Raw genomic sequence first — 15,187 nt, 5'->3', positions numbered from 1 at the left:
GGTGTTTCTCTGGGCCGCTGGAGGGGGGGGAAACCCGTCACGCACACCTTTTTCCCATTACGGTGTCCACCATTCGTCCCCGGACTTTATTGCTTATTTATAGACGCGGGCCCATTGTATTAAGGAGAGACCAGAGAGAATAAATTATAAAGGTCACAAGCATCATGGAATATGCATTAGTTCACAGCTATATCTATAGATGTATTTATAAAAATATATCTACCATCTATTTACCAGTAATATATATATATATATACCTCTGAATGATAGATGTTATATATATATATATATATATATACCTCAAAATGGTAGATGTTTAATCAAACCTTAAAAATGGAAAGTGAATCAAATATAAAATAAGTGTCAGAATGTAAAGCACTAAGATTGAATATTTCGACAACACCCCCTACAATGTAAAAGCTTCCGTCTTGATTAAATGTATGGGTGAAGGGAACCAATGCACGCTGATGAAAGAAATATGAAAGAAGATCAAAAAATAATCCTAAATATGTCTAAAATGAAACTATGGAAAAAGGCACAATAATAAATTTGATTCTGCCAAAAGCTGAGCTGAAATGTAGTCCCTTTAAGATCGGCAGATATCATGGGATAAATAATAATGAAAACAATGTCACCAAGTTCCCTTTTGTGATACAACAAAATAATGTTCAAGATAGTAGAATCGTTAAATGAATCCCACGTTCCTTTGTCCTTAACACAATTGATGTCTAATATTACGTTTATCTCTGAAACATTTAATTTAATTATCTGAAGAAAAATATATAAAAGCCTTCTACCTATTCTGGGGTTAGAAGTCGATATTTTTCATTCAAATAGATATACAAAGTAAAGACCTGCCTATGAGAGGTATGCTTCTCTATGAATTTTGGGTGTTTCATTTATTGATAGTTAGAGAATGGAATAAAGAGTCTGAACTGTTCTTGTTGACTTTTTGAATGAAGTGCTAGGATGATGATGTATGTGTAGTCATAACAACAACGATAAAAAATGAGATAATGATTAGTGCATCGGAGGAGAAGGATAATGGAAATAAGGAGAAACATAATGAAGCCAACGCGGTTTGCAGATACAGTTTTTAATGTATCACAACAATGAGCAACAAACATACTTGATGAACTATTTCCAGAAGTTGTTCAAATACCATCTACAATAAACGTCATTTCAACTATGACAACAGGTCTGTGACAAAATAAAAAAAAAGGTTTCAAAACCATGTTATTACCGTGATACGGTACAGTTGAGACCTCAAACAGTACAGTAACAAAAACTAATGCGACTACCCTCTATATATAAAACATCAATAACATTTTTGGTTTAGTTTATTTAAAGTTTTAGCCATAGGGGCTTCTTCTTATTAAAACCTCAGGGTGCATTTCCTATGTAACCCAGATGTTGAAGAGTACATATTGTGTAGGATAAGATTGCGCCGTGAAAATCCCTTTGACATCCAGAAGAACTCCAATTTTCAACCTTTTGAAGGCTGTCCCCATAAACATGAAACAATCCATCCATTTTTTTTTAAAGTTTGTTTTTTTGTTTTTTCTCTTTTTGGCTGCTGTGCAGTTGCAATATCTATGTACAGTTATATTGTGGACCATCCTTTTTGTTGGTTTGTTAGCTTTGACCAGTCCTTGTGTGTGGGAAGCGTCCTGTCAAATGCTAGCATCTTAGCCCATGATGCTAGCCACGACAGTTCAGTCTTTTCGATGCTGAGCCACAGAGTGGGGGGGAAAGGCAAAAAGCCAGAGTTGTGAAAGCCTTTGGAATTAGGACAGTCGCTTATGTTTGTACAATGGCAGAATTGCACCTTGGTAGGCCAGGATGTCTCTTATGAAACACAATCGAAAAGTGTCTTCAGAATTAAAGTAAAATGTTAAAATACTAAAAATTTCAAATAAGAACATTTAAAAAGCTCACACAGAGATTAAAAAAAAATGATATTTTGTTTTAAACTTTGAACAAATAAAAAAAAACACCTGTACAATAATAAAACATAGGAGGAAATGTTGATTTCATCGTTTGAAACAATAACTAAGCATGATTTGATTTAACCTGTCAAACAGTTGCATTACATGCTACTTGCTCATCTCAGAATAGGAAATACCAAAAGCAATACATTTTTGCATTTCTTCATATTAATAAATTTGTACCATGCACAGCCAACTACGAATATGTACAACAGCTTAGCTTCCTTTGTTCACAAGCCTTTTTCTTTCATACAAATAGCCTTCTGTTACTTTGGAATGAATCACATTGGTTTAATTACCAAACTAGAAAGTGATTCGTAAAAAATTGAACACCCTTTGACAGCTTTCACATTCTTAGTTCCACAGCAAATTAAAATTAAAATAAAATAAAAAAGAGCTAAGCAAAGCAATTCATGGATCAGTATTTTTGACTGGATAATGATGAGTTTTATGGCAAGCAAAAAAAAAAAAAAGGGAAAGAAAAGAAAATATATATATCCTACTAAAACACAGTAGCAGCAAATTTTGTTAGGTAATACTTTGAAATGCTGAAAATCACTAGAAGCGGAAAAATCCGGACATTGACTTGAATGGTAGATCAGCAGAAGTGCCTGGAGAATTGGTGGGATGATCGCGACCTATGCACTGAATGCAGGGTACAGGTATAACACTGTTGTGTTGTTGAGTACTACAAGCACGTGAACATGTTTAACAATACAAAACAAATGCCGTTGTCCCCCTTTTTAAAGCAGCATATTTGCAATCTTGGAGCAAATATTCATACCTTTTTTTTTTCTTTTTTTATCATGACCAACTTGTACCTTTACAGTTTCAAGTATACAGTACTACTTTCATGGATGTACCAATTGTTAAATAGGTCTATAGTTCGGTATCAATCCTGTAACAAATGGACCAATATGCTGCTGCAATAGACACAAATAATAATTATAACTGAAAAATACATACACACAAACAGGAAAAAAAAACAAAAAAACTATTAAATTAACAAATGTTCTACCCAAACAATAATTAAAAAAAAAAGACAAAATAAGTGCACTATAGTCCAGACACAAGCAGGTACCTTAACAGTACAGCAATTCACAAATGAAACATGTTATATTCACATAATCCTCAAGAGTCTATCAAAACTAGAATTATTACCTCTTCAGAAAAGGGTGTGAGCAGAGGTAAGGTGAGAAGGTAAGAGTTGGCACAGATTAGTATACTCTACAAGAAAAAAAGGGGGCTGGGGCGGGGGGGCGGGAAATAGATACAGTTTGTTGTAATACAAACTGGCAAACACAGGGGCATCATACACATTTACGTCACCTTTCTAAATTCCCTCAGTGGCAAAACCATACTGTCTTTGTAGGTCAAAAACTAAAAGGATATGCACATCGTCCATTGTAACAGTTATATTGTCTCTTGGTACTCTATACACATCAAGGAAATGCGTCAGATAAAGCTTGACATGTTTTGGTTATAAGCCAGGTGTACCCAGGCTTGCTGCTTTAACAAATGAGAAATGTTATGTTCTGACCTGAGAATTTAAAGCTACTGAATTACACCTATCTAAACTAAGAGAGATTCTCTTTGAGGGTTCTGGATCGTCATCCCATACAGTACATGCTAGCATTTGGAAAACAATCCAGCTGAGGTGCAATTTGCTATCGTGAGAGTTTTTGGCTTGAAACAAGCCCCCCCAGGGGAGCCTGTGGGATTTTTTTCCTACTCCATGTTTTTGTATACAATATAAGCTCAGTCAAGCATCTCCAACAGTTCTGTCCATAACAAAAATCAATCAATATCTTGCCAGCATATCAATATGGGAAAAACAATCCTGAGTCAATCATTTGGTACTGTAATTTTTTGGGTTAAGAGAAACTTTGGAACTGCAGTTTAAAAAGTCTTATTTTTTTCTATAAGCAAGGGATCCTTTTTTTTCCACTCCTACACACTGAACATATCCATTCTTATACTACTGAAGCTCGCGTCTAGGCCAGAGGTTGGCTTAGCCTTGACCTCCAACGCGTTATCTAAGTCCTCCAGCTTCTGGCTTAGCTCATTGTCAGACTCGTCTGAACAACTCTCGGTGGGTAGTGAGGTTGGAACCCCTGAGGTGCTGCAGGAAGTTGAGGTAACCGTTGAAGGTGAGGAAAGGGGAGGGGGAGGAGAGGCAGACGGGGAGGAAGAGGAAGCAGCTTTCCGGGCTGTGGTGGCCTGGAACAGGACATTTGGCCAGGACTTCATGGACAAGCGAGAGAGATGAGGAAAGGTGTTATTAGAAGAAGCTGCAGACTGCGAGGTAGATGTGGTGTTAGGAGTAGGGGAGCAGACAGAGTGAGGTAATAATCTAGTATGCTCTTTGGCATTTCTCATTGCTTGTTTGATTGTTTTCTCTTTGTGCATGCTCGACTGAAGGTGTTGGCCAAGTGCTTCGTTCCCATTAACAACCACGTTGCAGGCGACACAGGTGTACTTGCTCACTGCCTTTCGAAGCACCGTCTCTTGCGGGTCGGTAAACGCATGTCCGAAGTAACAGAAGGACTTCTGGTGACGTACCACGGAATCTTCGTCAGCGAAAATCATCTGGCACTTCCTGCATATAAACTCATGCTTGACGGACGGTACTATAAAAGCATCTGGAAAATCGGCGGTACTTTTGGTATCTATTTTCGGTTCTTCCTTTGTGCTTTCTGTTGAAGAGCCTTTGTTGGTGTCATCCTTAGTCTCCATTGCTTCTACTTTTGGTTTGAAGGAGCTGCTGGCTGGGGTGCTCTGCACACTCTGGGCTGTCTTCACAGGGGTTGGTTTCTGCTGCTTCTGGTGGTGGTGGTGCTGCTGCTGCTGCTGCTTCTGGTGCTGCTCGAGCTGCTTCTGCTGCTGCTGCTGCTGCTTCTGCAGTGAATCCTGGAGGGACTGCTGGTACTGCTGGTACTGCTGCAGCAGCGCCGTGGGGGACAGGCCGGCGGCCATGGCAGCCTGCGGCATCGCGGCCGGGCCGTACGGAAACAGGTTTTCCATTCCGCACAGCGGCGGGAAGTAGCCGCCCCCTTGGACCCCTCTCGGCATCTGCGGCGAGAAGCAGTTGGAGAACCCGGGAAGGAAATAGGGCAGGAACTGGTTCCCCAGGAAGGAGCTGGGGTCACTGGCCGCCAGGGCGTTCTGCAGTGCCTGCAGCTGAGCCATGTCCAGCGACGCCTCGCTCTGCTTCGCCGCCGCGGCGCTCATCCTCTCCCTCTTCTTGGCCATGCTGGGGGTCTCCGGGCGCTGCGAGCCACCCTCGTTCTCTCGCTCTTTGTTCTTCGTCTGCGTGGGCCTGTCTCCCGGCTTCTTGGTGCCGTGGTCTCTCTCGGATTCTTTACCGTGCTGCTCTGTGTGATTAACTGCTGCCAGGGGTGTGGAGGGAACAGGAGGAGGAGGAGGTGGAGGTGGTGGTGGAGGAGGAGGAGGAGGAGTCTGCAGAAGAGTCTTGGTTGGGGTAGTGCTGAGAGACATGGCAGGAGAGGGAGTGGCTGGTGTAGGGAACCCAAGCATGCCAGCACCGGGAGACGCTAAAGCTGAAATACAGTGGTATATAGATATGGAAATGTTCAGTATTCAAATATTCAATCCAAATCACTATGTAAACTTATTTTTTTGCATGACTAGACTAGGTTTTTTTTTTTAGATTGATTGACTTGATATAGCTATTATTTATTTTTATTTTGTTATGGATCAAAACGGTCAAATATGCTTTATAGTCATTTCTCTATGCCGAAATGAGAATAGAAATATACCAAAAGTACAATAAGGGGAAGATCAAACACAAACAAAAACAATAATATAAATACATTTGCTCCCTCATAAATACACTGGTTGAGCATAATGCACGTCATTACAACATTGTTCTTAGAAAAAACAGCTTTGTGATAACGGAATGGATAGTAGTAGAGTAAAATAAAATAGTCTTTGTTTTTTGTGCACGTTAAAGCACAGTCTATAAAGCTAGTCTTTTCTACCGTTTGTCATACCAACTCACCGGGGGTGTTGGGAGGAAAGACAGGAAGCGATGAGGGCCCGTTCACTCCAGGAAGCAGGACTGGGGGTAGGCCAGATATTCCTGGGTAGCTGGAGGGCAGGCTGAGGCCATGAAGTGCATTGTTGTTGTCCACCGTCATCTGCTTCTGCTGGCCAGGCAAAGTGAGTCCGTCGCCAACCTTCTTCATACGGTCCAGCTCCTGCTGTGCCATCAGCTGACGGACAGTGGTCGGGGCTAGGTAGTCCTTTTCTCTGTCCACCTGGTTCCCCAGGGTTTCTTGCACTTTGGCAATGTGCTGTTTGGAGAAGATGTGGTCACGCACCGACATCCGTGCGGTGTACTTCACGCAACACAGGGTACACTCGGGCCGAGGCCCCTCCGGTGACCCTTGACTTATCATGAATGGCTTTCCGATGTTTATCTTGAACTTCTTCTCTTTAGCGCGGGCGTTCTGGAACCACACCTGGACCACGCGCTTGGGAAGTCCGATCTCATTGCCGAGCATCTCGCACTCCTGCATGGTCGGAGTGCGGTAGTCGCTGAAGCAGGCCTTGAGAACCTTCAGTTGCAGGTTACTCATCTGGGTCCTGAAACGTTTGTGGCCTGGTCTGTCCCCGCTGCAACTTCCTTTTCCTGACTTGAAGGGGTTTGACCCTCCAAATGGACTAGGGGAGCTGGGGTCAGTCAAGCTGGAGCATTCGCTCCTGTCGTTCAGTTCGTCCATATCATCCGTGGAGTTAAAGTAAGAGTCGTAGTCTTTTGCACAGAAGCTGAGAGCAGGGCTCACCATGCTGAACTGGAAGCGGTCATCATCGCCATTGGAGCTCGGGGCAGCATTGCTTTTGCTGTCTCCCAGCTTGTCGCTGCCATTGGCCGTTAGGTTTTCAACTTCATTGTTGTTTCCCTCGTCTCCAGTGGTGACGTCGCTCATGGCGGTATTTATCGACGAGGTCTCATCAAAGTCCATCTTGTTAAGGTCATAAGAGGAGGCCTCGGCAGAAATCATATTGGGCCCGTCAGTTTCATCACAAGGTTCTGCTCGCAAGGATGAAGGGCTGGAGAAGTTTTTTAACTGTGTTTCAGTTGGTTTGACGGGAGTGGAGGACGCGGCCGGCAGCTCATAGTCACTTGGCTCCGTCTTAGTAGGGAGTTGGGGGTATTCAAAGAAGTTGTACTTATTTGGGCTTTCGCCTCTTTCATTGTCTTGATTCATCATTGGGCTTGGGGGCAAACTGAAGCCTGCCTGTTTAGCCTCATGCCAGTGTCGAGAGCGTATGTGACTATCGAGGGCTGATTTTGCCTTAAATAGTGCTCTGCAAAAGGGGCATTTCTTGTGGGACTGGGAGGGCCCAATCGCTCTGAACTGCCCTTTTCTCTCCCTGGCACGGGTGTTCTGGAACCAGACTTGCACAACTCTCTTCTTGAGACCCACCTCCCTAGCAATATGGTCCAGCATCTTTCGGGTTGGGTTAGAGTCCAGTAGGTATTTGTCATAAAGAACCTCCAGTTGTTCGGGTGTGATGGTGGTTCTCAGACGTTTGTCTCTGTGTTGTTCTTCACTACTGTTCCCACCGTCTTTGTCATTGGCATTTTCTTCCTTCTCGTCAAGTTTCCTTTTCATTGACCCCGAACCAAGTGTAGAGGACGGGCCGGAACTGCTTTGAGAAGGCATCTGTGAGAGGCCTCCAGCCAACAGTTGGCTAGCCATCAGTGGGTTATTGGGGTCAAATATCATATAGGGCATATCAAGCGGCCTTTCCAGAAACTGGGAATGAAGAAATTGATTTTGAGCAGCGAGGAAATGCATATGCTGGTGTTCTTGCCACAATTCCATGCTGGGGAATGCAATCTTACACTGATCACACTGGTACTGCAGCATCTGGTGAGGGAGGCTGTTGGTCAGTGAGGACAGGGCCAGTGAGAGGGAGCTTGAGGGTACTGCAGCTGACTGCGGTTGAGAATGGGGCCTTGACATCTGCGACTGGGTTGGCTTCGGCGGCGGAGGTTGAGGTGTCGAGGCCTTCGATGGTCTTGGCTCTGACAGTGTCTTCACCACTGGCGAGGGCGCGCTCTCAGTCTGCTTGGGTTTCACCTCAGGGGTCATCTCAGGCTTAGGGGAGGTCTTCCCCATGCTGGGACGGGGAGACGGCATCAGAGGGGAGATTGAGCCAGAGTTGGTGATAGTAGCCTGGAGCTGCTTGGGCGGCTCTGGAGTCATTTGCTTCATCCTTGCCGGTCCCGGTTCTAGGGTGTCTAAGAATTCCACAATGGGAATTTCCTCACTGCCTTCCTCATCCTCATCCTTGTAACACTGCTTTTTCTGGTGGGTGATAAGGTCAAAGATACGTGGGAACACGATGTTGCACTTTTTACACTGGTACTGCATGTTGCTGGTTCTGATGTAACGCTCATTGGTCAGCTCTTTCTTCTCATTGTCCTTACAATCCGCCTGGTTCTCATAGCTCTTCCGGGCTTTTTGGCGGGCGTTCTGAAACCACACAACTATAACACGAGTTGGGAGGTTGAGCACAGTAGACAGCTGCTCGATCTCATCATCCTTAGGATAGGCATTGGTGTCAAAGAAATCTTGAAGCACTCTCAGTTGATAATCAGTGAACCGGGTCCGGGAGGACCTCTTGTTCATTCCTGATTCCGTTCTGTAGTATTCCAGCGCATTCATCTGCGGTTCAATTCGTATATCTTCCAATGTAGTCATGGGAGGGATACTGAAGTTGTACGGTGAGTCTTTGCTTCGCTGCCGCTCTTTGAAGAGGGTGTTACGGAACCAGTGCTTGATGACCTTCTGGGGCAGACCGGACTTCTCTGACATCTCCTGAATTTGCTCTTCATTGGGAGAGTTGTTGATGTCAAAATGAGCTCTGAGGATCTTCAGTTGGTCGTCAGTGATGCGTGTGCGTGGACGCTTGAACTGGGACTGGCGGAGGAAGTTCGGGTCAAGACCCAGCTGCTGCTGACACAGCTGCGTGAGATCAGACGTCAGCGACTCCATAGTAGGCATCTGGAGGGTCAGGCCTGGGTGTTGAACAGACTGCATCATCATTGGGGAGAACATGGGCATATCCATAGGCACTTGGAGCTGCACCTGTTGGGGTTGAGGGGGAGGAGGGGGTGGCGGGGGAGGAGGTGGTGGTTGGGGTGGGGACACCTGGTGGGAAGGCTGGTGTGAGACCTGATGTTGAACAGGTACAGGTGATGGCGCTGGGGTTTGTGGTTTGTTCATCGATGCCGGTGGAGGCTGAGGAGCCGTAACCGGTGCAGGGGCGGGAGGTGGTGGTGGCGGAGGAGGAGGTGGTGGTGGGGGAGTCTCAGGTGAAGCAGGGTTAATGGGGTACAGTTTGTCATAAGCCTCTCTGTACTGCTGGGCAAACTTCTCAAGCTCAACATAGGGGAAAAATTGGCTGTGAACGTGCTCCTGGTGGCTTTTGAGAATCAGCATGTTAGAGAAGAGTTTCCCGCACATGCCACACTCCAGCTTGTCGTTGTTGATCTCCACTTGTTCACCTCCTTCTTTGTTCTTCCTCTGGTTTTTCTGTCTGTTCTCATTGTACTGGATAACAAGTTCAAATCCAAAGTTCTCCAAAAGGGCCTTGGCGGCGTTTCCTCTAGCTCCTGACACGATACGCGGGGGGGGAATTGAAGGCTCGGAGAACTTGGACTTTTTGGACTCTTTGCTGTCTTTTCCTCCATCATTGACTGCCTCGCCTCCGTTGTCTGTCTTTGCTCTGCCCTCATGTTTCTCATGGTGCTCTTCTGCCTCCCTGGACATTTGGATGTCAGATACAGACACAGCGCTAGGCTCCATTTTGGTTTTGTGGTTCTGCATCTGCAGGTTCTTCTGCTGCTGAAGGTGATTCTGGTTGGCTTGTTGCTGCTGTTGATGCTGCTGCTGCTGCTGCTGTTGTTGCTGCTGCTGTTGCTGCTGCTGCTGTTGCTGAGCCTGTTGCTGAGCCTGCTGCATCACGTGCTGCTGCTGCATCTGCTGCTTCAAGTCCTCCAGGAACGATCCAGTGAGGCCAGGCATGCCAAACGCAGCTGCAGAGTGTAGCGCCATCTCTGGGCTAAGGTTGAACTCTGCTCCCGGGATGTAAAAGGGGAAGAGGAACTGGGGCTGTTGGAACTGCAGCAGTGACTCTGGAGTCATGGGGAAATGGGGGAAGAATGCCGGGTTAAGGAACTGAGGCTGGAAGAAGGCAGCCTGCTGCTGGAGCTCGTGCTGGAGCTGCATCTGTAGCTGGGCATTGGACTGAGCGGTCTGGTGACTGCTCGCCTGAGCCGAGACGTGATCAGTAGTCGTGCTTTGTTTCGCGTTGCTGTTGCTGCTGCTGTTACTTTCTTTGGCTTCCACTGAGTTTTCTTTGTTGGCAGAAGGTGTTCCACTCCTAGCACTGTCTTGGTTGTTGCTGGACCCTTGCGCGGATGGCGCTGGGCTCTTTGCTGGCACTGGGCCACTAGTTCCGGAGATGCCGCTGCTGCTTTCGCTTTTGGCTGTTCTGGCTTTGGTCTGGTGTAGCACGGACCTCATGTGAATCTCAAGGGTTGAACTTTGGCTGTAGGCAACGTTGCAGATATTGCATTTGAACGGTTTGTTGTCAATGCTGTTGCTTGTTTCTTGTGGTACTGGGCTTGAGGCTTCTTGCAGGACCTTCTTTAGCTTGTGCAGGTGAGAAACTGAATTATAGTGGACTAGCAGTATATTCTTTTGAGTAAAAGACTCTTTGCAAACTGTGCACTTGTAGGGTCGGGAAGGGTCTAAAAACTTCTCCATTGTAAAGTTTGGCCCCTTTCTAAAGGGTAGGGTACGTTTTGGTTCTGCTCCCATTTCGTCTAGCAAGGAGCTGCTGTCACTTCCTGTAGGACTGGGCTTCTCCTCTTGGTCCATCTCGTCGTCTTTGTCCAAGTCGTGTTCGAAGGCCTGAGCTTCCTCCAAGGCCCTCGCTTCACTCTCGGTAATGTCTCCGTTCACCGGCAGGCTTCCGATGAGCTGCTGGACCTCCGCCTCGCTCAGCTCAGGGTGGCCGTTCTCCAAGTGCTTCCTCAGGGCCATAAAGGTTCTGAAGCTGCGCTGGCAAAGGCTGCACATGGTGGCGGCTCGGATGGCGTGGTACTGGGAATGGATCTGAAGCTTCTGCATGGTCTTGAAGGCCAGGCTGCAGTGGTTGCATCGATACTTGTACACGTGCCGGTCAGAGACGGAGAGCTGCTGCTGCTGCTGCTGGAGCCGTTGGAGCTCGTTGAGATGGTCCTGCAGGCTGTCCGGGGACTTGCTCTCGTGTCCGTGCCCGCTGGTCCTCTTCCAGTCCGGGGCCTCAGTGGCCTCCTTGGGGGGCTTCAGCTCTTCCGCCTGGTCCATTTCAGTTTTATCATGGGTGAGCATCAGTTCATCCTTTGAGTTGTTTCCTAAAAAAGAGCAGAAGAAATAGGAAAATATGTGAACATATTTGCAACATGCACAACCCAATGTAAATATTAACATTATGTATATCTTTAAACTGTCTTCACTAGAGGTCAATTTCTGTTAAAATGAACTGAATGAAATGAATAATAAGATAAGTCTATGCACGGAACAGTACACAAAGAAGTACAGGACAGCTACCTTGAGACTTCCCGGGGCCCTCAGAGAGGGCAGGGAGGGTGTCCATCAAAGCAAGAGCCTTCTCTTGTCCAGGAGCGGGATGCATTATATTGTTTGGCGTTGGCATTGTGTCAGGTCCGACCACCTATAGAGAACAAAGGACATGTTGAATTAACATGCAGACTATTGGAACGTTTGCAACTAAAATGAAACATCGGGTCAGAGAAACCTTGTGTTCCCACCCCTTAAAGCAAAGCACATGCGTCAGAATTTGTTTTTCCAAGAGCCTGTGGGTAGAAGGCTGCATCCAGGGAGACCGATATAAATGCATGTGAATTATTTTATAGACAGTTGACCTTGAGGGAATACTGGGTAGGCTTGATGAATTGCCCTAGATTTGTTTTGAAACACGATATATATATAAATATGTATTTAAAAAAACAACCCAGCTTAAAACTGCATTCTCCTAAACCCACTGACTTACGGTCATGATCAGTTTCTCCACACAGTCTGGGGCCACACTGTGCAGGTGGGTGAGATGCAGCTGCAGATGAATCTTGTTGCTCAGGACGTCCTGGCACAGTGGGCAGCGGATCACCGGCTGCATCGAGTGCTGGGACATCACATGAAGCTGCATGCGGTTGGCGTCTTTGCTGCTGTAATTGCAGTACGGACACTGCTGGACCTGAAAATTGCCAGGAAGCAAAATGGGAGAGGATTAGAGAGGGAGAACACAAGATATAATAACGATCATAATGATAATAATAATACAGGGAAAGCCTAAGTGTGTTGTAAACATTTGGTGTCTATACAGAGTAGTGTATCGTCCGTCTTAACTTTGCTTTCTAGACATTGCGTTTTTATAGAGAATAGACAAAACAGGAATCAAGGAAAATATATTAACATATTCCTCCTTTAGTGTGGTGCTAGCAATCCACTCTTCACTCCGTGTCCCTTCCCCCCCTTCAACTTATCACGGGAAATGTTGATCAACCTTATTTCATATATAATTCATTTAAGTCCTGCAACTCATGCAATTTTTACGAGCGAAAAAAATAAAAAGGCGAGAAAGAAAACCGCGATTGCCTTGGAAATTCTAATCAGTAAATTAAAGATGACAAAGGTGTGCACCCTCCAAAAGTACACCTACGCCCTCATTAGAGGGAGTACCCCCGCGTACAGCTGCCACCACCTGTCTTAATGGAATCCATTTCTGAAATGACTAAGTCCTGCCTGCTCACAGGGGTCCAGCGGCAGACAAGCTAATACTTCATAATCTAATTTAAAAACACATATAATTTAAAGAGATGCAAAGGGGGAGCGGTGGGGGTGGGTAGGTGGGGGGAGGGGGGCAAGACTAGTGCAGGTATTTCACTTAAGAGCACAAAGAGGGAGCCCGCTTGATGCTAAAAAGCCCTGTCACACAGTCAATGGAGACGCTGTGCGTACCCTATTGGTGGATCAATGGCGCCAGCAACATGCGACATGCTTAGCCTGGCATTTCTCTTATCTACCGGTGAGCTTCTAGCCATGAGGTCACTGCATAGTGGTCGTTGGGATGGGCTTTGTTCGTTTGTTAGTGAGGGAGGAGGAAGCATTTCACTTTCTTTCGCTTTCATATTTGTTTCGACCAAACACGTTGCTGAGGCGGGGTGATTCTGGTCGCGTGTAATTGGCGCATACAAAACTCAGCCCGGCAGTAATAATCTTTAACAAAAGTGTCTTTGAAGGTTTCGAATCAACACTGTGTAGCCTGGCTACTGTGGTAATACGCTAATTAAACCCGCCTTGTGAAGGCTTCATCCACTCGCGCAAATTAGTTTTTTATTCTGCGGTACAATATCTCCGTAACAAAAACATAAAACAAGGCGTAACTCCCCTCTCCCCCCTCCTTTCCTGGTGTTTTCCTGCCCAGGCTTTGTCCCCCCCCCCCCCAAGAAGTTCACACCATAGTAGTGGGATAAAAGTAGCCAGATAATAGTAAAGTGCAAGCTACCTATTTCCGTCCAAAGTAAAAGACCCATAATATTAGAAAAAGGAGTATTATTAAATAAAAGCCTGTGGGAAGTGGTAACCTTATTAATAAACCTTCCTCAGCTTCCTTTACACCGGACATTATGTGTTTTATGTCAGGCACGTAGACAGCCACGAGGTCACCCTTACCTGCTCGCTGACGGAGATCTTTGCCTCGTTGGACTTGGGCCTCTTGGGTGGGCTGTCAACCTGGCGGTCGGGCATGAGGGAGCGCTTGGACAGGGCGTTACTGGCTGTCACCTCTTTAGACATGGCGTTCACTCCTACAATAGGCGGAGACAGGGGGAAAAAAAAAAGAGTACAGTGAGAATGAGAATGTATGCTGGCGTAATTTATATTCACAGTTTGTGCGTTGTTCGTACATCTGTTTACAGTCGAGATGGGGATGAACTATTCAGGATACATTTGTTAGAACATAACATAACGAACAAACAAACGGGTTTCAAGCTGTCGTCCTTAGTGCCCTTGGGTTCATACATTCTGTATGAGGAGCACCAGGATTAATTAACAATCCAAAAGAAAAGGGGGACATTGATTGATTTAAAATCTTTATTTAGCTTCAACATTTCCTAACGTGGTATGGTAGAAAACCAAAACCAATCAAAAACTCAATCTTGACTCAAACCCGCTGTTACTTAACGGTAAGGCAAGTCTTATCCAATTAATATTAAGCAGGGCTGAAAAATGAAAATGACACCACGACACGACAGAGAGACACCACAGGCCTGCGTACGAAACATGCCCTGCTGTATTATTCTCATCTACTTCCACATGCACCGCCACCGACGCTTTTTTCCCCTCTTTCCCTCTGCCCCACGGACATGTGAAATGGGGAAGGAAAAAAAAACCCTCATGCAGACTCATTATCACAGCAAGACATACATTAAATGTTATGGTAATATTATACACTTCATTAGTTCATATACATTTCCCCAGCCGTCTAAACAACTTCTGTGTCGGTCGGAGGATGCAACATTTCCACGGCTTGGTCACGGCCGGTGGTACGGTGGCAGCAGCTGTGTAGCGTATTGTGTGTGTGTGTTTTATGTGTTTTATGTGTGTGTGTGTGTGTGTGTGTGTGTGTGTGTGTGTGTGTGTGTGTGTGTGTGTGTGTGTGTGAGAGAGCGTGTGTGACGTTAACAGCAAGGCTCAGTGCAGAGGGGGATCAGCCTCTGGTTGTATTTAGTAAATGCTGCAGCCGCTGATAAATCTTTCATTAGCCTCATCTGAAGATACAGGCGGTGCAGGGCCCGCTATGGTCTGCCACTGCAATTTACCAGCTCTGCAACAACACAAAGACACAGCAATAGCCGCTCCCCCCTCTCTCTCCCTCTCTCTTTCTTTCTCCCTTCCCTCTCCCCCCCCCCCCCTCTCTCTCCTCTCCCTCTCCCCTTTCTCCCCTTTTTCTCTCCCTCACTTCCTCTCTCTCTCCTCTCCCTCTCTCTCTCTCCTTCTCTCTCCCCCTCCCTCTCTCTCTCTCTGCCTCCCCACCCCACGCTCTTCCACCCTTTCTCGTCTGGTCACTCAAAGCAATAAGTGAGCCTCAGTCCT

The 15,187-nt window shown here is 46.0% G+C and overlaps 1 protein-coding gene across 1 annotated transcript in view; it reads right to left on the bottom strand.

Moving 5' to 3' along the window:
• Positions 1-368: 368 nt before the first annotated feature.
• Positions 369-15,187, bottom strand: part of zfhx4 (zinc finger homeobox 4) — a gene marked incomplete at its 5' end in the record, with an annotated part of 22,768 nt that continues 7,949 nt past the window's right edge. Inside the window, 5 exons of the mRNA XM_056584842.1 lie at positions 369-5,548; positions 6,010-11,427; positions 11,624-11,747; positions 12,087-12,287; positions 13,766-13,899. Of these exons, the coding sequence (XP_056440817.1) occupies positions 3,939-5,548; positions 6,010-11,427; positions 11,624-11,747; positions 12,087-12,287; positions 13,766-13,899 (7,487 nt within the window). The remainder of the gene's footprint in view (positions 5,549-6,009; positions 11,428-11,623; positions 11,748-12,086; positions 12,288-13,765; positions 13,900-15,187) is intronic.

The sequence above is a fragment of the Gadus chalcogrammus genome, chromosome 23 (assembly GCF_026213295.1).
Source record: "Gadus chalcogrammus isolate NIFS_2021 chromosome 23, NIFS_Gcha_1.0, whole genome shotgun sequence".
Taxonomy (NCBI): domain Eukaryota; kingdom Metazoa; phylum Chordata; class Actinopteri; order Gadiformes; family Gadidae; genus Gadus; species Gadus chalcogrammus.
This window is presented reverse-complemented; position numbering and strand designations above follow the sequence as displayed.